This window comes from Urtica dioica, chromosome 12 (assembly GCF_054948205.1).
Source record: "Urtica dioica subsp. dioica isolate 48M chromosome 12, U.dioica_male_clone48M_v1_H2, whole genome shotgun sequence".
In the NCBI taxonomy this organism is placed as follows: domain Eukaryota; kingdom Viridiplantae; phylum Streptophyta; class Magnoliopsida; order Rosales; family Urticaceae; genus Urtica; species Urtica dioica.
The window spans coordinates 15,810,869-15,838,131 of NC_142767.1; the positions used below are offsets into that span (position 1 = coordinate 15,810,869).

At 33.4% G+C, this 27,263-nt stretch overlaps 1 protein-coding gene across 1 annotated transcript; it reads right to left on the bottom strand.

Annotated features, from left to right (window-relative positions):
* Window positions 1–13,854: 13,854 nt before the first annotated feature.
* On the bottom strand, window positions 13,855–21,407 carry LOC149379556 (Major facilitator superfamily protein). Its single transcript, XM_089604293.1, has 5 exons — window positions 20,887–21,407; window positions 20,571–20,788; window positions 20,154–20,408; window positions 19,310–19,587; window positions 13,855–14,988 (listed from the first exon to the last, which is right to left on the bottom strand). The coding sequence occupies exons 1-5, from the start codon at window positions 20,990–20,992 to the stop codon at window positions 14,091–14,093; spliced, it is 1,755 nt and encodes a 584-aa protein (XP_089460419.1). The 5' UTR covers window positions 20,993–21,407; the 3' UTR covers window positions 13,855–14,090.
* Between the last annotated feature and the right edge of the window lie 5,856 nt (window positions 21,408–27,263).

Below are 27,263 nucleotides of genomic sequence, written 5' to 3' on the forward strand. Positions count from 1 at the left end.
CGAAGTCCCACCACAATATTTATATTATTGTTGAAGTTATTTACTTAATAAGTTAGTAGATTTATTTAATTTCATAAGAAATGTATTGAACATTTGAATTAAGGTGTTGAGTAAACAAAAAACTAATTTTGTGGTGATGATTAAATATTAAATTGTAGAGTTTCCCCGAACTTGCTTACTATTGCTGTTATGTATCTATTTATTTATTGTGTGATCACATTCATTTTTTTATATTTTTAAGTTTCAACGTAATATTATGTTTTACGGATGATTCACGTTATTAACGTATTGGCAGTTTTATAGATTGTTTGGGGTAATTATGATTTTTCGTAACGTGGGTGTGACTGTAACTAAGTTGTTGTAAGATAGTCATATATATATAGAACACAATATATAGTCATGAATATTTAAGAAAATAAAAAATCACGAAAACCTATGTTTGAAAATATGAATTCAAAACTTAAAGTTCAAAACTTCAAATATGAATCACGAAAATGGAAGAGAAAGAGGTGATGTTGACGTGAGGAGAAAGAGAATTTTGACAATAAAAAATTGTTGCTGGGTATTAATGTATTGGACCACGTGTCAACTCATATTTTGTACAAAACTAGCGCTTTAAATGCTAATGATATTGAGATGAGAAATTTCATTAATTGGGCTTAATAAGCCATTAAATATCAATATTAGACCATAATGTTTAAAAATATCGAAATATGGACTATTGACACAAAATCGGACAAAAATACCCTTGATTCAAAAAATTCATATTTTTCTCTCATTTTCAAATGATTTTCATCACAATTCTTTTTCATGTTCGAATTGGTTGCGCTAGGATTAGAATTTTCGGTGGTATGTGTTCAGTTTCGATTTTGAGGGTTTCACATTGTATCTCATCGTATCGCATCGTACGACATCGTACAGCATCGTACGACATCGTACGATATCGTACATTATAATGTACGATAAAATTCATACATATTATAATGTACGATAAAATTCATATACATTATAATATCCCGATGTTGTTTATTTCGCCGAAGCGAAATCGAAAAATGTTTTCTCCGAAGATTTCGATGATTCGGATAGCCCTGTCGGTAATCACTATCTGCGCGGGAAGAGATTATGCTTGAAGTACATTGGATGTACTCTGCCGAAAGATGCTAAAGAGGCTTTTGCAGAATTTCGTCCTCTCCTACAGGACGCAACAAAGTACTTTCAAACCCTAATATTTCTGATGTTTATATTTTTTTTTCAATTTATTACTTAAGTATTTTACTTAATAGGATAGGATTACTGAATGTCGTTTCGGTACTCAACGAAACCATGCGAATGATTCTGCGGTCTATGATAAATAATGTTAAAATTGACAAATTCGATGAAGATTGTGAGAAATTGAAGGCGGCGTTTTAATTATGAAAACACACGAACTTTTCACCTTGCGAGAATGAAAAAAGAGGTCATGGCCACATATAAGGCTGCAGGGTAATTCAACTATTTTATTAGTTTAAGTTTCGTTCATTATAAAAGATTTTATATAACATTATTGTTTTATTTCAGTTGTAAAAAAAGCGAAAAGTCGGGCGTAGATTTAATACTTCAGGGTATTAATTTGTTGAAGAATAAAGGGCTATCACGAAATACTTCTTGCCTTAAAAGGTACATTATAGTTTAATTTGTTTCTATGAAGTTGCACGTTAGAGTTACTTACTGACTGAGTTCTTTTTAGCGGTAGGAGCAAGGAGGAGGAATTTCTCTGGAATCCAAGTATAAAAGAGACCAAGTATCAGTTTGGAATCTCTTCAGAAAAAGTTTCTGAAAGGTGCTTCACTAAATTTTTTTTGTTTGGTTTTGTATAATTTTTAGTCATAATTGTAAGAAAATACTAATGCCTTCAAAATTTAAAGTGTAACGGTAAAAGAAGTTTTGGAAGGCATTGGACACTTTATCCGCACTTCAAGAAAGGAAGAGTTTGAGGTACTTATTAGTTTTACTGAAATTCGTAACTCTTAACTCTTTATAATGAATTCCTTTGTTATTGTAGAACAAAAGTTTGGGTTACCCTGATGATGAGATCTATGATGCTTCGCTAACTGGTGCTGTGGATAAATAAAAAATTTCTCCTAAACTTGATCTTATCAAGAAAAAGATCAGTGCCTACTTGAGTCATTGGGAGTCTATAAAATCGAAGTACCAGAATACAATTATGTATTCCAAACTAATGTACGATGATATTTTGGAACTTCAAGCAGAATCGAAAATGTAAGTGTTATTAATATTTCATAAGCTTATTGTTCTTAGAACTTGTTAATATGTGAAAGAACCAAATATTTTTCATATTCATTTTTAATACAGAATTGGATTGGGAAATGTTACGCGGGCTCTCGATAAGTTTATGGATAAGATTGATCGGGAGAAAAACCTTTCGAAGTTTGATGAGAAATTTCAAAAGGTTTTCCTTGAAATTAAGACCCAGTATATCGCTCTGCATGAAAATTTGCAAAAATTAGATTTTGCAACCATAAGGTACTCAAAAATATGCTTTTTATAGTGTTTAATTATAGTTATTAATTATAAATAACCATTATTTTGTGTTATGTTTTAGCGCCGACCTTTTAGGATTAGTCGAGGAGCGAAGGTTTGGAGATGCGTTTTTGTATGGCTTCTGAGACTGGTGGACCCCGCCTTGTAGCATGGTTGCGCTCGCAGGTCGAGTTGGATGAGGTTATTGTCACACAACAATCTTCTGCTGTTGGGGCTTGCCAAGGTACCAAGAAAAGTTCAAGTTATATCAATATATATACTGTATTATCGGGCTCTTACTTTTTATTCTAGGTATATTATTACATTAATTTTTTTTTATTTTAATTCTTCCTGGCACGTAATGTTGCACTGACAAGCATTGAGATTTTTCACCAGAAGTTAACGTGGACGTGTAAGTCAACAGATTTCGTAGATATAATTGGCACTACGTAAATAAGCGGATAAATTAATGTAATACAAACTTTTATGGGGAAATTCTACATATTCTATAGTAATTATCAGAATTTCTTATCGAAACTATAAAACATGATAGTTTGAATAATGTCTACTTTATTTATATTTATTTTCAAGCTCTATGTTATGTTGCAAGCGCGGAGATTGCAATCTCATAAGTCATTTTTTTAGTTAAATGAATTTATATATAAATTTATACAATAATGGTAGATATATACTTTCTTTTATGGAACAAAAGAACATAACTCGTGCCAGGTTATTTTATATCAATTAATGTGGACAAGAGTATATAAATTTAGTTTTTTCTGTTTCAATTAGTACATTAATGGATGGTTAATATAAAGTAAATCAAAGTTGTAGTTTAATTATTATAATATTAAAAATATACTTAATTTATTCTCTCGTATGGTATAGTGTCTTTCTTGTCTTATTTTACCTCCTTGTTATTTATTGAGTACTGATTCGGAAAACTTAAAATCTAAGTAAGTCGTATTGCTGGTACAGTTGATTTTGAGAAGCCGATGTGATGATCGGAGAAGAGGACAGACCAGCGGTAGAGATTTGAGACGCCATGATAGCACACCCTCTGATACCAAATCAAGAAATGAGTAGAGAATGTTTGAATGCCATTGAAAATGACTTTGCATTGACCGAGTGTAATAACACTATATCACACTGATTAACCACTTATCAGTTACAACTCTTAACTATTCTGACAAATGGTCATAACAATATTTTGACTACCTATATCACAATGTGGTTGAGTTCGTGTTTTTTTCTCCCATCATCGTGATCAAATATTTTAGTGGCTCTCAGTTCCTTTCCGTTGAGAGTTTATTAAAGGATTTTATTTTTATACATGACTGAGTCGTTTTCCTATTTACTTGATTTTTTTTTTAAATTTACATTAAGCAGCTTTAATTCGAAAAACACGAGAACTTTTCACATTGCGAAATTGACAAAATCGGTCAAAGATGCATATAAGGTTGAAGGGTATTATCCAACTATTTTACTAGTTAAACTTTTGTTCATTAGAAAAGATTTTATATAACTTTAGTGTTTTTGCTTCATTTGATTTTTTTTTTTAATTTTGTACTGATGTGATACATTAGTTATAAGAGCCGAATAACAGTGATATTTTACACTTAAACTAATTTATCACATTAAAAAATCGTTTTATAGCTTTCAATGTTAAAAATCGATTTTTGCAAGCAACGTCCTACTTTAAATGTTCATTGAATCCTACGTGGCACCACATGGAGCATCGCTTTTTTATAAACGACGCTGGAGATTACAACTCGAGTGATACAAAAGTTTGCAATTTACACTTTTTGCTTCATTTGAAATTTTTTATTTTGTAGTAATGTGATTTTTTACACTTAAACTAATTTATCACATTAAAAAAATGATTCATAGCGTTCAATGTTAAAAATCAATTTTCGCAAGCAAGCCGAAATCCCCGACATTGGGAAAGGTCTTATAACTCTTGTCTGATTTTTGGAATTAGTCGTTTATCTGCCTTTCAATCGGGTTTTTAAAAAGGCAATGATGGTATAAAAATGATTTGATGCTTTTTCAACAACTATTAATGTTAAAACTTGATTTTTTGCAAGCAACGTCCTACCTATTGCGTTGCTTTTTGCAAGTAATCATTCTCTCTCTCTCTCTCTCTCTCTCTCTCTCTCTCTCTCACCACCTCATCTCCCTCGAAGTTTATTTTAGTGCTTTGTCTTTTTATTCATAGGTTTGTGTTTATTTTCTCTTATTTTGGTATGATTTTTTATAATTGTTGTTAACAGAGGCATTGAGAGTTGTGCTTTTCACCGATATTATATTGACGTGTTTACCTTTTTTAAACATATGTTTTTTTTTCTATAACTATGTATATGCGCTCATAAACTATTTCTTAATATTGTTAGCAGAAGAAAAAGAAAAAAAAATTGAACAACTCGAAGTTGCATACAAAATATAATCTCTCTTGAAAAAGATCCTAAATGGTTCTTCGATTGAAACATATTATAATGTCTGTTTCTTCGACAAATATAAGTTGCAATTTTTTTCTTCGGCTGAATTTTTTCTTAAGGTGAAAGATGTATTGAAAAGCTTTGGAGAGTTTTATGAGAAATTTTTGAAGGTTTTTCTTGAAATTAAGATGGAGTATAATGCCCTTCAGGAATTTTTGCAAAAATTAAATTTTGCAACCATTAGGTACTTTAAAAGTTGTTTTTATTATGTGTTTAATTTAATTAATTTATTATTAAATAATCATTATGTTTTTATTGCTATGTTTCTGCTTAGAGCTTTTGGGATTGGTCGCAGCGCGGAATTTTGAAGAGGCCTTTTTGATGGCTTTTGAGGCTCATGACCCTCGCCTAGTCGCATGGTTATGCTCATAGGTAAATTCAATATTTTATTTACATAATTATTTTTTGAACTGTGTTTGACACAGTGATGGCAAGGTTATTTGGATGAAGTTATACTGTCAGTGAGCCAAGGTATTTTGCTATTGCTTGGTGACCGGCTTACATGAGATCTTCGTTATAATACTTCTAAGAAGATCGTATGGATTGAGGATGTGTTCTAATTTTGTGTGAAAAGATTGATTCAATCAAATATTTATGCGAGGGTTGAATCAAATATATGGTTAAGATCAATTAATTTATTTTGTTGATATAATACTCTGTTTGAAATAGATTTCTTTTGATGCATTATAAATTAGAGTATATTTATTGATTTCGTAGCAATTGAATCAAATATCTCCGAAAATAATTTCATAAAATAAAACGACTAAAATGCTACCAAATCAATATATATTCTAATAAAATTAGTTTAGAGACTAAAATGCAACATCGGAAGCTCGATTATTAATTTCAAATTACAATTCGAGTGATAAAAAATTTGCACAAAACACTTTTTGCTTCATTTGAAATTTTTTATTGTGTACTAATATGATATCTTACACTTAAACTAATTCATCACATTTTTTAAAAAATTATCACATTAAAAAAATCGTTTTATAGCTTTCAATTTTAAAAATCGATTTTTGCAAGCAACGTCCCGCTTTAAAGATTCATTGAATCCTACGTGACGCCACATGGAGCGTCGCTTTTTATATACGATGCTGGAGATTATTGATTTCAAATTACAATTCGAGTGATACAAAAGTTTGGACTTTACACTTTTGCTTCATTTGTAATTTTTTATTTTGTACTATTGTGATTTCTTACACCTAAACTAATTTATCACATTAAACAAAAAAAATTATCACATCATAAATACGATTTATAGCGTTCAATGTTAAAAATCAATTTTTGCAAGCAACGTCTAACCTATTGCATTGCTTTTTTGCAAGCAACGTCCCACTTTAAATGTGCATTGAATCCTACGTTGCGCTACATGGAGCGTCGCTTTTTATTAATGACATTGGAGACCTATAGTGTCGCCGCGTATTGCGTCGTCCAAAAAGCGACGAATCACTTATTGTATCATTTTTTGAGCGACGCAAATATCCCATTTTGTAGTAGTGGGAGACAGTCCAGCAAGCCGAAATCCCTGACGTCGGGAAATTTTTTGAAGCTCTTGTCTGATGTTTGGAATTAGGCGTTTATCTGCCTTTCAATGGGTTTGTTAAAAAGGCACTTATGGTATTTAAATGAATTGTTTCGCTTTTTTACAAGCCTATTGAGAGGCAGACAAATGCCCAATTCCAAACATCAGGCAAGCAAGCAATTATGGTATTTTTTTTTTTTTGAAGGAAGCAATTATGGTATTTGAAATCTGATCTTTTTCATCTTGTCTCTTAAAATAACTTAAATATATTTTTAGTATGTGAATTTGTATGTGTTTTTTTTTTATATAGAATTCGCTTGAATCCAGCTTTGAGACAAATCTCATTCTGGCCTTTGAAAAGGCGAACAAAATAATGTTCGAACAAGATGATGGTACCATAAAGAACAGTTTTGCTTCATATAAGCAACAATTGGATATCACACAATTAGGTAAGCATTGCTCATCACAAGGTGTGTTTACTTAATGCTTGAAAGAATTTCATGTTTTGTTAATTGTTTGTATGCTTACATTTTTATTGTTTGTAACACAGCTCGAGGCATTGGAGCTTTATTCTTAGATGAGGTGGTCGTGAGAGTTTTGAATGCGAAAAACATCATCCTAATGTCGTGGATTTATGGAGAGGTATAAAAATGTTTGGTTTCATTTATTTTTGTCTCGTATGTGGAACTTGCACAGCTGGTTTCTTTGATGAAGCAACGAGTGCTTTTGTCGCTTTTTCAGTAGCTATCAATGGACTTCACCCATGATCCATCTCATGTGCTGCACAGTTTGGATAAGATGGTTTTGGCCATCGATCCGGTGGCCCCGGAGATCTCACATCATATGCGAGTAATCTTGTTGGAAGCCTACAATAACCTGTACCGACTAAGCCTCCTCCCAAATTTGACGGTCTCCGATGGAAACTCTATCAAACATATCGCCCATGTAATGGACTACAAGCTCTCCATGATCCCTGTTGGGACTACTGACCAAGATTACATACTTATTAGAATAAATCCTAAGGGGCATGCATTTCTGCATCCCATGGGGGCTTGAACTCATGACCTCTCCGTCGAGGTGTGTGTGGGATTACCGCTAGACCAAACTAGTTACCACATCCCTGTCGTGCGTATTGATCCACTTATTTGAAGAATTTTTTTTTTTTTATAGATCCATTAGATTTCCTTAGGGAAATTAAATTTTAAACTATAAATTTTGCGTGAAATCTTCAATAGAAGTACGTGAAAGTTTTCTTGGATAAAAGTAGCTCAATGGTTAAGGTGAACCTGTTTGTTTTGTTGGTATGATACTCTGTGTGAAAGAGATTTATTATGATGCCCAGTATATTGTAATTTTGTTTGAAAGGATTGATTGAATTAAATATCTACTATGTGAGGGTTGATTCAAATATATGGTTCAGATCAATTAATTTATTTTTTTGATATAATACTCTGTTTGAAAGAGATTTCTTTTAATGCATTATAAATTAGAGTATATTTATTGATTTCTCCGAAAATAATTTCATAAAATAAAACGACTAAAATGCTACCAAATCAATATATATATATATATATATATACTAATAAAATTAGTTTAGAGAAAAAAAAAACATCACTCACATAATGTTTTAGGCATATTTAAAATACTATTTGTGTTAATAATTTTTTTTTTTATATAAGATAGGTTATCTTTGGTTGGTAAATAACGTTATAAAAATGCAGTGTCAGCAAAAAAAAAAGGTGAAAAATATAAATAAAATCACGATTGAAAATATGAGTACATTATCCTATAACTTTACTCGCATGAAAATAATAAAGGGAGAGTGAGCATACTAGCTCAATCAACCCACCAATGTTAGGAGAATAGCCAAACTTTGAATAAATTAAATGAATAGCTCAATTAATATTTCACTATCTAAATTACCCTCATATATAAGAGCAAAACTCAATTTTCCCAAAACCTAAACCTAAACTCGTTCTCGTCTTCATCAATTTCACGCCACCGATCCTCTTCACGCCGCCGATCGCCGTCAATCCATTTCACGCCGCCGCGTCGTCGCCAATCGTCGTCCATCCTCGTTGCTGATCCCTAACGTCGCCGGCGAGATCCGCTATAGACGCTGTCAAGATCCGCCATAGACGGCGTCGATTCCGTCGAGCTCCGGCGGCGGCGATGCTCGACCCCACCAGAGAATCGACGGCTCAGATTGACTCGGAAATCGGTGGAGGGAGAGGAATCGGCGGCGGAGAGGAAATCGGCGGCGATGGAGGGGATTGAGGAGAGGCACTTTGTAAATTCGCGAATCGGTTAATTTAATTAACCTACTGGAGTGAGTTAGGTTAATTAATTAATTGATTCGTAAAAATTTGAAATTCACAAAAAATTTACAAAAATCATAACTTAAGTAAATTGATATTCAAAGCATTCAATTAATTAACTTAATTCCGAATTCAATCATTTAGTAAATTAACTTTACTCACAAAAAAATCAGAACCTAAACTAATATTCAACCAATAAGTTAATTAATTAACCTAACTCACTCTAGTAGGTTAATTAAATTAACTTATTCGCGAATTTACCAAATGCATTATGGTCTGAGCCGAAAATATGGGCTATTTGCTTAATAAAATGAAACTTGGGCTATTCCTCCAATAAGAATGACAAACTTGACTAGTTACAACAAATTTCACAATAATAAATGATATAAAAAGATTATATAAAATAAATTTCCAAATTATTATATAAAAAAAATTTGAGTGGGGCTTTTCTTATACCAAAGGAAAATAAATGATCATGTGCTACCGTTTAAATTATGTCTCCTGATTTTTTTTTTTATAAAGAGTATCATAAAATATATTTCCTTACAAAAAAAAAAAATACAGTAAAATATGTGTGAATTTCACTATAATTGGTTAACCGAACCAATGTCTAGCATGCAATCCTAATAGAATATGCTACGTATCTTGCCAAGTAAAACTACTTTAAATGGTTAGGTAAAGGTGATGACACTCGTAGTAAAATATCAAGTTCAAAGCTTACAATTAAAGACTTGTAAGAACTATTGAAAAGTAACAACATAAAAGTCAAGTGTATAAATATATAAAAGATAAATATAGAATACTTTTCCTACAAAACCCAGTTTCTTATTCATTACACATTACATTACATCATTACATTACATTACGATTTTTTTTTTATAAAGGCCTTTATGGATTCTTAAGCGTTAGTTTTTATTTGGGTTGCATCTATGTGTTATCGTATGCTATCCAAGTAAACGTGGCTTACCGGGAGTTCCCGCGCCTCCCGTCCCGCCCCCGCCCGGACTCCCGTTAATTCGCCGAATGGGAGTCCCGTCCCGTTATATAACGGGACGGAGGCGGTAAATGTCTAACGGGATCCGCGGATCCCGTTAGGCATTAAAAAAAAAAAATTGAAAAAAAGAATTTAAGGAATAAAATGAAAGGATTAAAGTGAAAAGATTTGGAATAAGTGGGTAGAAATGAAAAAAATGAATGTTAAATAATTAAAAATTGGTAGAAAAAAACAATAAAGAAGAATGTGAAATTAAAAATGGGTCTCCTAAAAAACCTCACCGACCCCTAAAAAGGTGCGACGGCGAGGAAAAAGAGCACCCCTTTCCTCGTTAAATGTTTGAAAATGTATCCCGGACAAGGGCCGGGATATCCCTTTGTTATACATGATACTTTAACCATTTATGTTTACGTTTGCAAAATCAACTTCAAAATCGTCTAGAATATCGAAGCACATGAATGTTTCTTGTGCTCGATTTCGATGTTGAATCCAATCTTTTCCGCACGTCAATGCTTCAACCATCTCCGGTTTCAGGCTGCATCTTCTATCGTCGATGATCCGGCCCGCGCTGCTAAAAGCCGCCTCAGAGGACACAGTTGAAACTGGGATGGTGAGGATGTCTTGTGCCATAGATGACAAGATCGGAAACCTCCTCGCATTCTGCCTCCACCAAACCAAGAGGTCGATGGCTTCGTCGTCCGACCTGACCCAATCGTTCCTATCGTACTCTTGGATCTCCGGATGGATACTTTAACCATTTATGTTTACGTTTGCAAAATCAACTTCAAAATCGTCTAGAATATCGAAGCACATGAATGTTTCTTGTGCTCGATTTCGATGTTGAATCCAATCTTTTCCGCACGTCAATGCTTCAACCATCTCCGGTTTCAGGCTGCATCTTCTATCGTCGATGATCCGGCCCGCGCTGCTAAAAGCCGCCTCAGAGGACACAGTTGAAACTGGGATGGTGAGGATGTCTTGTGCCATAGATGACAAGATCGGAAACCTCCTCGCATTCTGCCTCCACCAAACCAAGAGGTCGATGGCTTCGTCGTCCGACCTGACCCAATCGTTCCTATCGTACTCTTGGATCTCCGGATGGGACCGTGCGTCGGTTGCGCTTGACCTCGTCTGACTTGTCCCAGCTTCTTGTTGTTGAGGAGACGGGCTGTACGCGGGCGCGTTGACGAAGACATTCGTGTATTGGTGTCTTCTCGGATATTACGTCTGTGATTGAGAAGGTTGCGCTCGGTATTGCGGTAGAAGTTTCGCCTCGTAAACCTTGAAAAGATCAAAAAAAGCTTGCACGATCCTCGGAAGATCAAGTGCAACGTAATCTTGGTCCACAAAATGGTTTCTTATGTATTTCAAAAAAAATTTTAAACCTCCAATTTTACATCGGACGTCTAGAATGGCTCCAAAACCGTATAGTAATGGAACCTTTCCAGCCCCCCAATATTTTAAAAACTTTGCTGTCATTGCTTGAATAGAATCTTGAAAAATAGTTTCGTTTTTATTTTTATCAAGATGCACAGCTATTGCGGTCATAGTATGAAGAACGAGAAAAGAAGTGGGAGTGTAAACAGCAGAAAGATAACAAGTTTCTTTATAAAAAATGTCGAGAAAAGAAACAAATAATTCAGCCATCCTAATATCCAAATCAGATATAGCGTTTTCGCCATGTACGCTGTTAATGTAAGAAACAATAACATCGACGTAACGCTCGGATAAGAAGTTGGTCAGCATAAGAAAGGTTGAATTCCACATAATTTTGTTATCTAGGTGAAATGTGCGTTCTTGAAGGCCGTTTAGTCTAAGCCGTCTCTTAAGCTCATCTACTCTAGAGGTTGAACTATTTATCCAACTTATGTAATTCCTAATCTTGTTTATCGAAGGGTCGTAACTAGCGGCTCCGGCTTGAACTATGAGATTGATGATGTGGGTAGCACAACGTTGATGTATAAGGGTTTCGTCTGCGTTAAGTTTTTGGGTCAACTCCCTAATCATGGCGTTGTTGCTAGTGGCATTATCTAAGGTCACAGATATAACCCTATTGTTCAAACCCCACTCAGCTAAAACACTAACTATGATATCTAAGATGTTCTCACCAGTGTGAGAACCTTCTATCCTCCTAAACGCTATGATACGTTTGTTCAGGTTCCAATCGTCGTCTATGTTATGGACTACAACGCTCATAAAGTCCATCTTAGATTGACCGGTCCATATATCCGATGTTAAGGCTACGCTATATCTACCAGAGGATATTGAGTCTTTCATTTGTTCCTTTTCTCCTAAAAACCATTTTAGGATATCGGATCTCAAGGCTTTCCTAGACATTAGTTGTACGTTTGGAATAAAAGAACTAATGAATCTAACAAAGCCTTGAGATTCGATATGACTAAAAGATTGATCGGTTGATACAAAATATTCAACTAAATCACGTCTAAATCTTAAAGGATCGATGTTACTTACTTGGGTTGTAGAGGCTCCAGATTGTGTCCCCCCTGGCAGTGTCTGTGATGACTCCACAATAGCGACGTCCCAACTCTAGTGTTATGAGCGCTAAAGATTTTGCCACAAACGTGACATTTTCCGGCTTTTTCACCGTTGGCAATCACCTCTTCAAAGAACGTCCAGACAACAGACCTCGCTCGACGTCGTGATGCTTATGCTTGTTGAGGTTGTTGTTGTTGTTGTGGTGGTTGTTGTTGTCGTTGAGGTGGTTGTTGTTGTTGTTGTTCTTCTCGGGCACGTCGTTGTCGTCTTTGTTGGGTATCCTCTTGTTGCTCACGTTGTCGAGGTCGTGGAACTTGAGTTCGAGGCTGAGGTGGTGGTGGTGGGACGTCTTCTTCTTCATCTTCCTCCTCCTCGTCATCATGTTGTTCATTTGGATCTTGGGTTTCGTCGTCGTCTTCTTCTTCATTTGGATTTTGGGATTGATGATAATGTTGCTCGAACACTTGAAACTCTTGAAAAGCGGCTTCGGATGGCGGTATTTGTGCTTGATATGCTTGCTCGGGATCCATTTGAGGATAATATGGCATTTGTGTGTTTGGAATTTCGGTGAATTCCGTATTGTGGAAAGTAGGAGCAACATAATTTGGATCGAAAGAGTATTCGGTGTTTGGGTCGGGGGCGTTTTGAGACAAATGCAACCAATTTTCTTCAAAACGGTGCATTCGTTCACCTCGGGAAGCTCTTCCCCTTCGACCTCCTCGGTTGTGGGATGATGATGCCATGAGAAAATGAAAGCTTTAGAGAGTAAAATTGAGAGAGTTTGAGAGAATTAGAGAGAGAGATTGAGAGAATTTGAGAGAGTTTGAGAGAGTTTGAGTGAAAGGTGTGAAGAAAATGAATGAAATGGGGGGGTATTTATAGATTTTAGAAATAAGTGGGAAAAATAAAAAATAAAAAATAAAACCTCATTTTCGCTCAAACGGCTATAATCAAACGTTCATATTCAAACGGCTCTTTTTTTTCGGCCGTTGGATCTTTGATCCAACGGCCGAGATTAAAAAAAAAAAAAAAAAAAAAAAAGGCAACGGTCGCTAACGGGATCCGCGGATCCCGTTAGCTACAGTAACGGGACGGGACTCCCGTCCGTTAGGCTTAACGGGACCTCCCGTCCCGTTACCTCTATTACCGGTAGCGGGGATTCCGTCCCGTCCCGCTACCGGTAAGCCACGTTTATATCCAAGTATATATGGAGTAGGTATTTGAAAAATAGATGTAGATGGTGGTAAATGTTAATGCTACAATTACTAGGTCAATATTCCTAAATCTGAAAGGTACAACTATTTGACAAACTCATTTGACACTTTTATAGTAGAGCTACATTATTGAATTTCATTGATTAGATAATACCTTCTTGATTTATTGACTGTTTTATATTAAGTTCTGGTACACATGAGGAAGTGGAAACGAGTAGTATTAATTTACTCTTCCAAACTCGGGTTTGATAATTTAATGCTACAATAAACCGTCAATACATGAGTAGGGTTTGATAATTTAATGCTACAATTACTAGGTCAATATTCTAAAGTTGGGTTACAGTGCAGGCGGACCAGAAATCAAATTCCAAGTCACTTTTCAAAGCAAGGCATATTGTAGAATTTGAAAGGATTAGTTAATTTTTCAAAGATCCTCCCGTCTTTCACATGCTATATTCTTTCTTTTTATATATTTTGTTTTTCCTTCCTCACGTTTCACTCCCTTAGACAAACCCTACTAATTAATTAAACTTCCCCTTCAACAAAGCACTTCATTGTTCCCTTATCATCATCGTCATCTAATTTCTCTTGACCACCACGTCCAGTACTTTCTCTATACACGAAACCCTTGACCACCCAAAGATAGAAGCACAAATTAAGCGCGCTCATCCCGGCAAGAACCCAATAGAACCGATCGAGCCGCGAGCGGTTTAGATTATCTCCGAGCCATCTACGGCCCGCCCTAGAGCTAACCACCTCAACAAGAGAGATGATCCAACTGCTCGCAAAGCTCCCGACTCCGACGATGCTTATGTGAGCCGCCGCGCCGAGGCTCCTCATGGACTCGGGCATCTCGGCGTAGAAAAGCTCTTGGAGCCCAACAACCTCGAAAGTATCCGATAGCCCGCAAATCATGTACTGAGGGAAAAGCCACCAAACCCTAATCGGCACGATGGATTTAGGACTGTCCAAAAGCCCGTTTTCCTCGGCGGCTCGGACCCTCTTGGCCTCGGCCAGCGCGGCCGCGGCCATGGTGAGGATCGAGAGGAAGAGTCCGAACCCGATCCTCTGGAGGGTGGTTATGCCAGAGGGGTGGCCGGTGCGCCTCCGTGCCAGAGGCACGAAGACGCGGTCGTAGAGAGCGACTGTGGCGAGGATTGTGAGGCCCACGAGGCCCTGGAGGGTGGCCGGTGGGAGCGTGAAGTGGGGCCCGATGGAGCGGTCCATCGTGCTGCCTTGCTTTGTGAAGAAGGTGTGGAGTTGGGCTTGGACCACGTTGAACATTAGGCAGCTCAGCCACACCGGGGCGAGCCGGATCACAAGCTTCACTTCCTCCACTTGGCGAGCCGAGCAAACGCTCCACGGGTTCTTCGCGGACCCCTCGTTGTCTCGCTCGTCCGTGATCGTCGCCTTGTTTAGAAACCTATATGATTTTTTAAATAATTTAGCCATGATACAAGTTTATATTGATGTTTATGTAATACGACTCATGTGATAGTTTTAATATATTTTTTTAAATCAAGTTAGTGTGGTTAATCTTTCACTATAGACCTAGAATTTATTTGAGCTAAAGCAGAAAACAAATTACTAAACGTTATAGCTGAAAAATGTTGTTAATTAGATCGTATGTATCCATACACTTGAAGAGGGAAAAAAATTGGTGGGTTAGCTTGAATTTCGATGCAATGATTTTTAATTTCGTATGTAGTTTGGAATTAATTAATAAACTATATATACTTGATAGCTTTTACTTAATATATATATATATATATATATATATATATATATATATATATATATATATATATATATAAAGAATAGTTTGGATCTATGGACAAAAAATACTGTTCATGCTACATCTACTTTTTTTTTCATTAGAAAGAAAAAAGAAGGGATTTATCCTTAGACATAAATATTGTTTATTCATATCGATTTTTTTTAATAAAAAATAAAAAAGTATCTCCAAATAATTTAAATTCATTTTTTTAAAAATTTAAATATTTCTGAACATGTCTTCAAATATTTATTTCTTTAAATTAAAATATATTAATTATTCCGTTGCAACGCGTAACATACTGCTTATATATATGTGCATTATATATATATATATATATATATATATATATATATATATGTGTGTGTGTGTGTGTTTTGCAGTCAACGCGAGAAGATATACATAACAATCACATCTAGTAAGACTCCCCATTTAGAATTTTGTTTTGGGAAGCAGTAAATACATAGTACCTAACCCATCACCGGCAAAATTTAGGATCCGCCCACAATTTTATTATGTTATCGAATCAATAAAATTCAAGATGGCACTTGACTTTGTTTTATAATGTACTCTCTTTAAATTTGAAACTATGGCGTTGACTCCAAGTGGTGGAATAGACAGAGGGAGTGCAGTGAAAGTGGCAAGTTATAAAAGTGCAGATGTACACGATCTAGACTCTATGAGAGGAAAAGTAAAGAACATGAAAGGAAAAAGAAGCTAATCCACATAAATCAAGACATATATGTGTATATAGATAATATATGAATATGTAGAGTAACGCATTATGGAGTACAATGTATGTGGCCATGCACCCCTCCGCACTAGAGCGTGACAAAATTTGAATCAATTGGAATTCCACGTTAACACGTGATACAACAACATAATTGTCAGGTATCAGGGGGTCTAGATCTAAGTTTACTTTTTTTGGCAACTTTGCATACATATATATATATATACATATATATATATATATATATATATATACATATATATATATATATATATAATATTTGGTACCTAAAGAAATTAGTTGTTGTTTTTGTTTTTTTTTTTTTTGTCGTGGGAACTTTTTACGATAGATATTTTCTAATGTGACTTAAAAATTTACGAGACAAATGTAATTATTAGAGATTTGTAACTAATTAGGCCACTTTAAACATGTGATTTTGGATCTAGCCTATGTTTGACAATTTTTAAGGATATAGCCAAATGGTTTATGTGGCAATAATTAAGGTATTATTTGCCCTTATTTATTAATAAATTCGTCACATCTCTCTCCTATTTTTTTTTCAAATAATTTTTTTTGCATCAAAACTTCAAAAATTTGTATCTTTCTCATACGAACTCGAAATTGAGTGATTTCAAATCCTACAAATTCGTAGCGTCGAGATCTTCAAAAATAGACCCATTGTGTTTAATAAAAATTATTTTTAATGCATCATATTTACATTTCCATTTATTTTTTTTTATAATTTCAAAAAATTTCAGTTATTTTCATATTTAAGGTAGATTTTTCTACATCTATGGTATTAAACATTATTTTTCATCAAACACAATGGATCTATTTTTGAAGATCTCGGCGTCACGAATCCGTAGGATTTGGAATCACTCAATTTCGAGTTCATATGAGATAAATATGGTTTTTTGAAGTTTTTATGTAAAAAAAAAAAGTGTAGGAAAAAAATAGGAGAGAAAAAATGACGAATTTATTAATAAATAAGGGTAAATAAGACCTTAATTATTGCCACATAATCACGTTGGCTATTTCCCTAAAAGTTGTGAAACATAGGCTAAAAACAAATTTTATAGTTTCATTTTGGCTATTTCGCTACAATGTCCTTATTATTATTGAAAATTAATTAATTAGTAAAATAGTTAAACATTCAAATTTTTAAGAATAGTATTTGAAATTAATTGATTAATAAAATAGTTGAAGTATCAATTTTTTATGAGCTCATTGACAAAGATATATAAAATAGCCATTTGAAATTAATTAATTAAAAAAAATAATCATAGGTTTTAATTTTTTTTTAGTACAAAAGTAAAAAAAAAAAAAAAAACAAACAAACGTTTGTACACTTATATATATACATATATATATATATATATATATATATATATAAATAATTTACCAAAAAATTATTGATAGGGTCAACAATTTTACTAACACATTGTACTCTCACATTTTTTAAATTTGAACTATTTTATTAATTTTAGCTATTTTTAAATTCGTTAATATATATTAATTTCTATTATTAAGCTATAATACTCTTTTAATATAACTTCGGAGGAAGAGAAAATTATAGCTAAGCCAATTTTCTATGATATAATTTTTTTTTATACATTTTTCTCCTTTAACTTTCTATAATCTAATAAACAAATGAATATCAAATGTACAATTAGCCATATATTCTAATTTCTATGACAAATAAAATTCGATTTTTTGAAAACTATATAACTTAAAATGAATATTTCTATTCATTTGTTTTACACACATATCCTAATTTTTTTTTTTTTTTAGAATATACATATAAGTATATATATATTATTGTTGCTGTTGGAAGGACCCTCGATCAATCTCCATGTGGAAGTCCATCAAAATTGCCTTTTTTTAATTGTTTGATTTGGTGGTGGCAAAGTGGGAACTGACAAAGTTGGACCTATCTCATATTGATCCAATTTTGTGGTCTATTGGGCCTACTGGGCCCTCCTTCTCCTGACTACCACGAGGTCCTAGTCATTTCTAGACCCTTTTGTGTGTGCTAGTAAAATATTCCCTTGATACTAAATTATTTTTATTTCTCTCTAAAAATGTTTTTTTTTTTTTTTTTTTTTTTGTGATTCAGCTATCTAGCTATTTAAAATTTTTTGCTTGACAAAATAGCAAAATTTTGCAAATTCAAGGCAAATTAGCTTAAAATTTAAAAATCATAAAAATACCACCGCCATCTCTTCTTAATCTTCTTTTGTTTTCGGTTTTGAGTGTTTTTGTTATCGAGCAGTTGATTAAAATTTTTGAAATCATAATTAAATATTTTGACATATATCTTCTTCTTTTTCCGTTTTCGATTTTGAGTGCTTTTGTTATCGAACAGTGGATTAAATTTTTTAAAAATAGGATTAAATATTTTGATACGTTGCTACCGTCTCATTGCGGATGAGCATGATTAAAATTTTTTACACCTGAATTAATTATTTTGAAATTTTGCAAAAACAGATTCACCTGAACATTACAAGTTTATTAGTATGCTTATAGTATAAGTGGCTAAAATGCACTTATTTATAAAATATTGACTATTTTACTAAACACTTAGTTTAAATAGACTATTTTGTAACAAAAATTCTTTTCTTTTTAACTATGATCATTGCTAACACTTAAGTGAATTCTACGGGGACTGTCAAGTTGAAGTTATTAGTATATTTTCCAAGCATGTGCCAAAATATGATTGCTCTATTTCTAATCCAAATTACGATGTCCGTACCAACTTGTGATAACTTCAAATATTTTGCTTTAATTTATCTATGCGAATAAACTCGTTGATAAGCTAGGCAACTATTTAAGCTTTACCTACTTCAAAATTAAACATTTATTTAGTCCTAATTCTGAGGCAATAGAGCGTAGGAGTGCTTTGGCATCTATTTATTTATTTATTTACGTATTTAATAAATAAATAAATAGATGCCAAAGCACTCCTACGCTCTATTGCCTCAGAATTAGGACAATATTAGTTGGATAGCAATAATTTTTATACTTCAAAATATAAAAGACTACATGATGAATTTTGAAGAACACAAAACAGATATTTAATATTGGATGTAAATGTATTAGGGCAAGAAGCTTTCGGACGTCATGTCCCTTGTATTACTATACTCTATATTTATAATATAGTTGAGAGAGATGAGGTAAGAAATTAAATGTTCATTTTGACCGTAAAAAACGACAAGCTTTTTAGTTGGAATTGACACATACCTGTATTTCTCCGTACAAGCAGCCAATTGCTTGGCATCAGATGATTGACTCTCCACACCAAGACCAGGACCAAGACCAAGAACCACTCTCTCCTGGTGGTGCGTGGGGTCCACGCGCCACTTCCGAACCGCCGCCACTAGAACCTGAGCCATGACAGTGAAAGGGCTTCCGATCGGGACTTGCTTCCGGTACCTTCCGACTCCAGAAAGGAATAACACGATCGCCGCGACGAGCACGCCGGTCAAAATCCCATACCCTATCGTCCAACTAATATTGTCCTAATAAAATCAAATCAAGAAGTAAACGGAACATTAATATTATCATTATTATTATAATTCTCATTTGCATGTAATGTATGTATGATATATATATGTATGCATGAATGTTACTTTCAAAAATCCAATTATTTGCATGGTTGATAATGACAAAACTGATAGAGATTTTTTTTTTTAACATACGGTCAAGAATTTAAAGATCCACTCACTATACGTAATGAATCACAAAAATAAATGTTTCTTTTTTCTTTCTTTTCTCCTTTCTTTCTTACTATTTTTTTTGGCTAAAAATAGGACGAAACGTGTATTTATAAAAATCATGTACGTATTTGGGCTTATGTGTTACATTATATTATATTATATATGATTATTAATCCTCTCAATGTATAGCTAGCTGTGTCCATGCTGGAAAAATAAATAATGCAGCTGGCAATATACTCAACATTTATGACTATAGGTTGGTATAGTTTGGGATCAATCAAATAGTCAATAATAACCTGAATAATAATGTAAAGTAGTAGTAGTAGTAGTATAGTAATTGTAATTAATTAAAGAAATAGCAGACCTACCTGGATGTAAATGACCACAAAAATAGCGGCAGTGGATCCGAAAACAATTCCCAAGTACCACCAATTGAAGAAAGAGCTCTTCGCCTTTTTTTCGTTAGGCAAAGCCTCGTCGAATTGGTCGGCCGCGAATGTTTGGACGCACGGCTTGTGCCCTCCTTCCCCAACCGCCAACACGTAAATCGCCACGAAAAACAACGCTTCTCTTCGACTCAACGAAACCGCGTCAGACACCGATATCGTCAGCAAAACCGATCCCTGACGCCAATTTCACCATCATTGAATCACTAGTTTGTCGCTTTTCCCGAAATAGCTAGTCTTGCTCTTTCTTTTTCGCGTCGATTTTCGTCGTTTTTTTTTGGAGTAAAATTAAAAACAAAATTATAAAATAGGATTTTTGTTTGTTTATAGTATACTAACCGCTAAATAGACGGCCGAGGAGAAGAGGATGGTCTTGAAGCGGCCGAGGAAGGAGTCGGCGAGAAGAGCGCCGAGCAAAGGGAAGAGCGAGGAAACCCCGACCCAAGTGTTGACAGTCTTCGCGGCCGTCGCGAGTGGTTGGTTTAAGACGTTTATTAAGTACATGATTAGGTTCCCGGCTAGGCCATAATACGCGAACCGGTCCGCGACCTCCATGACTATTTCATAACAAATAAAAAAAAATTAATATTACGAGGGTTTTGAGCTTGAGATTGAGATTGAGTTTTTTTTTTTTTTTTTTTTTTTCAATACTTACATATGATGAAAAGAGCAGCACTCCAACCACCTTTGGAGGGTTTGACCTTCTTCTTGGAATAATGATTATTGTCCGTTGACATTGGTGTGACTGAATGGTTGTCCATTGAAAGCTTTTGATGAGAGAATATGAAAGATATGAATACTAAGACTGTTAAGTTGTTGCAGTGTGGAACAACAACAATATATTTATAGATGTTGGGGAAGTGGGTTTTTTTCTTTTATTCTGAAGGAGAAAGAAAGAGTTCGTGGGGGTTTGTTGTTATAGCTCTTACACGTATATGCTATATATATACAATAGATTTTTTTTTTTTTGGCACTGTGTAACCGCATATAATGAAAGAGACACCATTGATATGTAATCGTGGTGAATGGTGATGATGAAAATCTTGTATTATTTATATTAGCTGTTACGTGTGGAAGCATGTACCGAGGGCTCTTTTGCTACTTGTCTATTTTTTTTTTCTTCTAAATTTAATTAGCTAGGTTGTCACAATAAGTAATTACCAATCTATATGAATATATCGTCTTTTTTAACAGTATATATATGAATAGTTTATTTGCGGTTGTAACAAATCCATGTGTGTATGTGTGTCATTAATTTTTTTTTTTTTTTGGAACTTTAGGCCTTAAGATTCGTCACCTGAAAGCCAAATATTTAAAACGATATGATATGCGATTTTTCTGTTGGGTTTCTTTAATTGTTATATTACCTAAATGATCCGCCTAATTAAAAGTTTGATTTCGTATATTCTTTTACATATATAGGTAGCATGTTATAACACTAAAGACATTTTAGTTAGAGAACAATAAATATGGGCCGTACGGAATATTCTTTGTTACTTTTTTTCACCCAAATATTTATGAAAAAAAATCTAGAAATTATTCTGGTATATCCAAAATTAGTAAGGGGAAAATATATATCATGATATATATCCAAAATTAATAAGGGGAAAATATATATCATGATCCACTTGATTTATCAATGATATCAAACCATAGTATACGCATGACAGATTAAACATTGCATCCAGACAGTACTTAATATAATTAGTCTAATAAAATTTTGGACTTGGCTCCTAAAAATTAAAAGAAGAAGAAGAAGAAGAAGGGACAAAAAAAAATAAAAAAATTGGTGGGTGGCATATTACTTTCTTTCTTGTGCATATATATATATATATATATATATATATATATATATATAATATTTATCCGACATAACATTTATCTCAGTAATTATTTTATAAATATATATATTACATAACATGACGTGAGCTACTTTATTAGACAAGGAAAACATTATTCCCATTACCATATATATACTTGAGACTCCAATACCCTCTATGGCAGCAAAAGAAAACACAACATGACAACCAAATATAATTGCGTCTTAGAAAAATACATAAATGTTTGTTTAAGGTTCAATTTGTTTTACTGCTCATCAAGATTTTTTTAAAAAACACCTTTAATAAGTTCTTACTTATGAAATGTCATCTCCGAATTGATATTCGATACCAATATTGATGATCGCAAAAAATTATGGAGGCCGAAATAAGACACTATTATTGAATACAGATCACGCACGCAATTGCCAAAATTGATACGTAGCAGGTCAAGAACTTTAGAAACAAAATATGTCTTTTTATAAATATGTATAAATTAATCATATGTGGCTGCTTGATCAATAGTACTGTGTTTATCAAATGAATTTGTCTGTGTGCAGATAATAATTAGTGCACTGCTAGTATTGCTTCATTAATTTGGTCCATTGATATACCTTTTATTATTATTCCATCAAAGCTCTCTCTTTCCACTATGAAATTAAATTCATTGGCTTTGTCGGTGTAACCCAAAGTGTTTGTGATGGTTCACGTATCTACCAATTTGTATCTGACATTAGAATCTAAGGGTGTTCTTTAACAAAAAAATATTAATATACAAAAGCAGAAAAAATGAGTGATTAGGAAATGAACAACGCTAAGCAAATCATGACTTTAATGCATATTGCGGAAATTCATGAATTTCCTCTCGTCCATTACTTTTGTTCATGTCCTTCAAAAATTATTGCCATATATCTCTCACCTTGCACATATTTTCTTTCTTCTTACATCATAATCTCCCGATTGGGTATGTTCAGAAAATCTTAGAGAAATGAAAATATAAAGAAAATCAAGAGAAGATTATAATTCCAGCATAATCTCTCGATTCTTGGGTATGTTTATAAAATGCATCGGAGAAATGAAAATTTGAACGAGAAATAAAAAGAAAAACAGGAGAGAAGATTATGATTTCATCGTAATCTCTCAATTCTTGGGTAAATGTTTATTTAAGCAATGGATAAATTAAAAATATAACAGAAAATAAGAGAATATATTATAATTCTGCAATGATCGGAATTTCATAACATCGAACAGCCATGAAATACCGAACAAGATATAGTTCGAGGTGTCACATACTGAGAAATGAAAAGGAACATAAGCTAAGTTTCGAATACCGACCAGCATAACTGTAAAACACGGAGAAGCCCTCGGTAATAAAAGACTGGTCAAATCGAACAAGCTTATATTCACGTAAGCACCAATAATCAACTCAGTAACCGACAAGCGGTTACGAGAGCAGTTACTTATCACGTACCGAGCGGTTATCACAAACGTGGATCTGATCAACCCACGTTCACATTGAACCCCACCTATAAAAAGAGGATTTTCGGGAGAAAAGAGGGATGAATGGTATTTTCACTAGGATCGAACCGCTTAACAATTGCTTTTTGTATTGAGATTCGTCTAGAATAATAATTGTCTATATTTAACATAGTTGATAGTCTGTTCGGCATTTGTTGTGTAATCGTCGAGGCAATTGTTGTATCTATTTTATGACATCAACAAGTTTTATGTATGTTATCATATATTTCATTTTCAGCCGATTTTCTAATGACTGTTAAAAATGTCCTCTTGTAATCTCTCTTCCATTTTCTTTCCCTAAAAATTTTCTTAGTGCTAAGTGCTAATTAACAACACGACAGTAATAAGAGGGATTTTTTTTCTTTCTTTTTCATCCTTTATTTCAAGTTTCAAACATAGTCTTAGGCGGCACACTTGAAAGCACTAACATGACTCGTGTTTGTAAGGGGTTCTTAAAAAAAAGGGAAAATAACAAGAGCATCCATCGTGTTTAATCGAAATGCGAGACTTATCCCTTCGATTTCTAGAAATATCAGACATATCCCTTAAATTTAACATAAATGACATATACCCCCTAAAAAAATGTTATATTACAAATATCACCATTTTCGTTTATTTTTTACAAAAAAAAATAATTAAACTCCCCAAAATACCCTTAATGAAATAATTTTTTATTTTTATTCTATATACAAAAAAAAAATTAAATTAAAAAATTTCTTTATAAAAAGTTAGGGATTTTTTTTTGTAAAGAGAGATTTTGATTTTTTTTTAAAATAAAATAGTAAATAAATGTTTATTCTATTAAAGGTATTTTGGGGAGTTCAAATTATTTTTTTGTAAAAAATAAACGAAAATGGTGATATTTGTAATATAACATTTTTTAGGAGAAGTATATGTCATTTATATTAAACTGAAGGGTTATATATGTCTGATATTTTTAAAAATCGAAGAGATAAATCTCGTACTTAGATTAAACACGAAAGATACTCTTGATATTTTCCAAAAAAAAAAAACTTCTTGTAAGAACTTGCCCCATAAAAACATGTTATAAAGAGATTTTTTTGTTTTGCTTTTTCTTTATAGGCAACTTCCTCCTAGTTGAAAAATTGATCTCACGACCTCAAACTGGGATTGTAGGTACTCACCACTTGAGTTACCTTACTTAGTCATATGTAATAATGAGATATATTTTATAGACGTTATGATAAAAAAACAAAAAATTTGCTATATAAGTCACCTAAACTATAGGAATTGTAAATTAGCCAACCTTTGGTAAATACTTTGTAAATAGTCAACTTGCATATGTGTCAGTCTATTAACTACCTAAAATATATGTTTGACTGTGTTAAATAAGTCTTTTATTAATTTGTTAATAAGTTTACTTGGCTATTTACAAGAAATTAACTAAATGTGTGCTATATCTCAGTCCATTATATCCGTGTGACTATATAGCTTAACCCTAAAAAAAAATATTGAAATGTTTAGCGTATTTTTTACAAAATAATTCATAATTTGGGTTTTATATCTAATAGTTATTTAAAAACATTATTTTGGAATATTAAAATTGTTTCATTGAAATTAAATATGTTTTAATAATGCTTATATTTTTAGTATATAATTAAAAATAATTGAGACGAACAACTTTTGTCTTTATAATTTTGAAAGACACGAGACATTAACGTATAGTTCGAACTTCACTGAATTGTTAACGCAACAGTGAGCTATAATAAAAATCACTAATCAATACTAAAACGAACTAAGACCTTGAGATATATGGTTCATTTTCAGGAAGAAAAAAAAAAGTTACAAGTTAATTAGGAACTATAAAAGGAAACATCTACATGCATTTCAATAACATTGAATACTTAGTATAGTCTTTTGCGGTCTCATACTTTGTTTGTGACTTTGTGCTTATACAAAATGATGCTACCAGCTCGTCTCCACAATCCAACTACCTTCAAGTGCACATTTATAAACACAAGCCATCGCTTTATTCAGATCCACAAAGACACTGATTTCCACTTTAAGGCTTGGCTTCATGATCACCAACCACAAAATTCAGTATTGCATCCCTAGTGTTTCAAATTTTGCAATATAAAGTGTTGATGGAAAAATCTTACTACGACATTTGCCTCGACAAAAACTTATACATGTCGATCAGAATATGCTGACTAGAACACGAAGACAACATGAAGATTGAGGCTGAATTATTCGTATTATCAAAATTTGGGTACCATATACTGTATCAAAATTATGGCTTTACTTTGTTTCGGATGCCCACCTTTACAATGACGGATCTACATGGGGTCCAAGGGGGTCACGTGACCCCCCTCAATTTTTTTTTTTTCATTTTTAGCTCATTTTTTAATTTTTTTTAAGGATTACTTTAAAAGTTTACAAATTAGCCCCACTTGAGATTTGTTTTTTCAAATTAGTCCCCCCTGATTTGTTTTTTCAAATTTGCCCCCCTAAGCTTTTCTAGATCAGTCGTTGCACTTTTAGATCACGGTTGAGAAAGATCACATCATATATGAGAAAATATCATATTATATGTATGTATCATGAGTTTCAATGATCGATATACTACATCTATTCTTCGTGTTCGCCCACAGGGTACACGTCGAAGCTCATGCCAACACATGAGTGGTTAATTTACCGAGGAAGAGAAGGGAATGCAGTGAGTTTTTTTCCCTTCTTCTTCTTTTTTTTTTTTCTTTTAAAATAGGAAACATGTTCGGTGCTTTAACTGATGCTGTTGCGGGCATTTTCATATGTAAAAAGTCAGCACAATTTAGATCAGAAGATTAATATGATGCATAAATAATATTTGAGATATAATTAAGTATTAAACATTAAACCGTACGGATTAAAAGTTGGGTAATTAAGCTATATAGCCTCCTGAAAATATAGACAATTTATTTTTAACCCACATTTTGTTAATAAATGGTAAATAGTCAGGATGATTTATTTACAGCCAAAATATGACTAGACTACCCTTTTGTTTTCCCGCCTAGTTTCTATCGGCTATTTACACGTAATCAAGTCAAATATTTGGTTATTAATGCTCGCGAATATCAAGGAGGTAATTATAACCGTGTAGCTGCGTTCACACTTAACCACAACCGCTCCCATTTATAGTTTTTCATAAAAAAAAGAAAGATGAAAGAGAACCGAGAGAGAGAGAGAGAGAGATCGAGGGAGTGAGAGCTCGAGGAAGAAGAGAACGCTCGACCGGACCACCACCAAACATCCCGTCATGAGCTGACCCAAAACCCGCGCGCGCTCGGACCGGGGAGTCGCCGGGAGTTGCCGAGAAGAGATTGACGAGGAGTTCGGCTGGAATCAAAGAGGACCGTCGGAATTCATCAAATTGAGAAGGTATTTCCCGTGAAAATTCATCAAATTGAGAATGTATTCATCAAAGAGAAACGTCGGAATTCAAGAGATTGATTTTTTTTTTCTCTCGTGCTCCCTGTTTGAATTTTCCGAGAAGAGAAGAATCTGCGTCCAAAGGTCCCGATCGATATTATGGACTCCGCGAATAACAGTTTTTTTTTTTTTTTTTTTTTTTTTCAGTATGTTCGTGTAAATAGAAATCATATTTACAGTATATTTGTGTAAATACGAAGCTTATTTACAATATATTCATTGTAAAAACAAAGCATATTTACAGTATATTCACTGTAAATACAAAGCT

Excerpts from the sequence above, each read along its gene's own strand:
- LOC149379556 (XM_089604293.1), bottom strand. The coding sequence starts at position 20,992 with ATGGACAACCATTCAGTCACACCAATGTCAACGGACAATAATCATTAT. Across the intron at positions 20,409-20,570 it reads CCTCGGCCGTCTATTTAGCG|GGATCGGTTTTGCTGACGAT; the intron begins GTTAGTATACTA and ends AATTGGCGTCAG. Across the intron at positions 19,588-20,153 it reads TTGTGGTCATTTACATCCAG|GACAATATTAGTTGGACGAT; the intron begins GTAGGTCTGCTA and ends TGATTTTATTAG.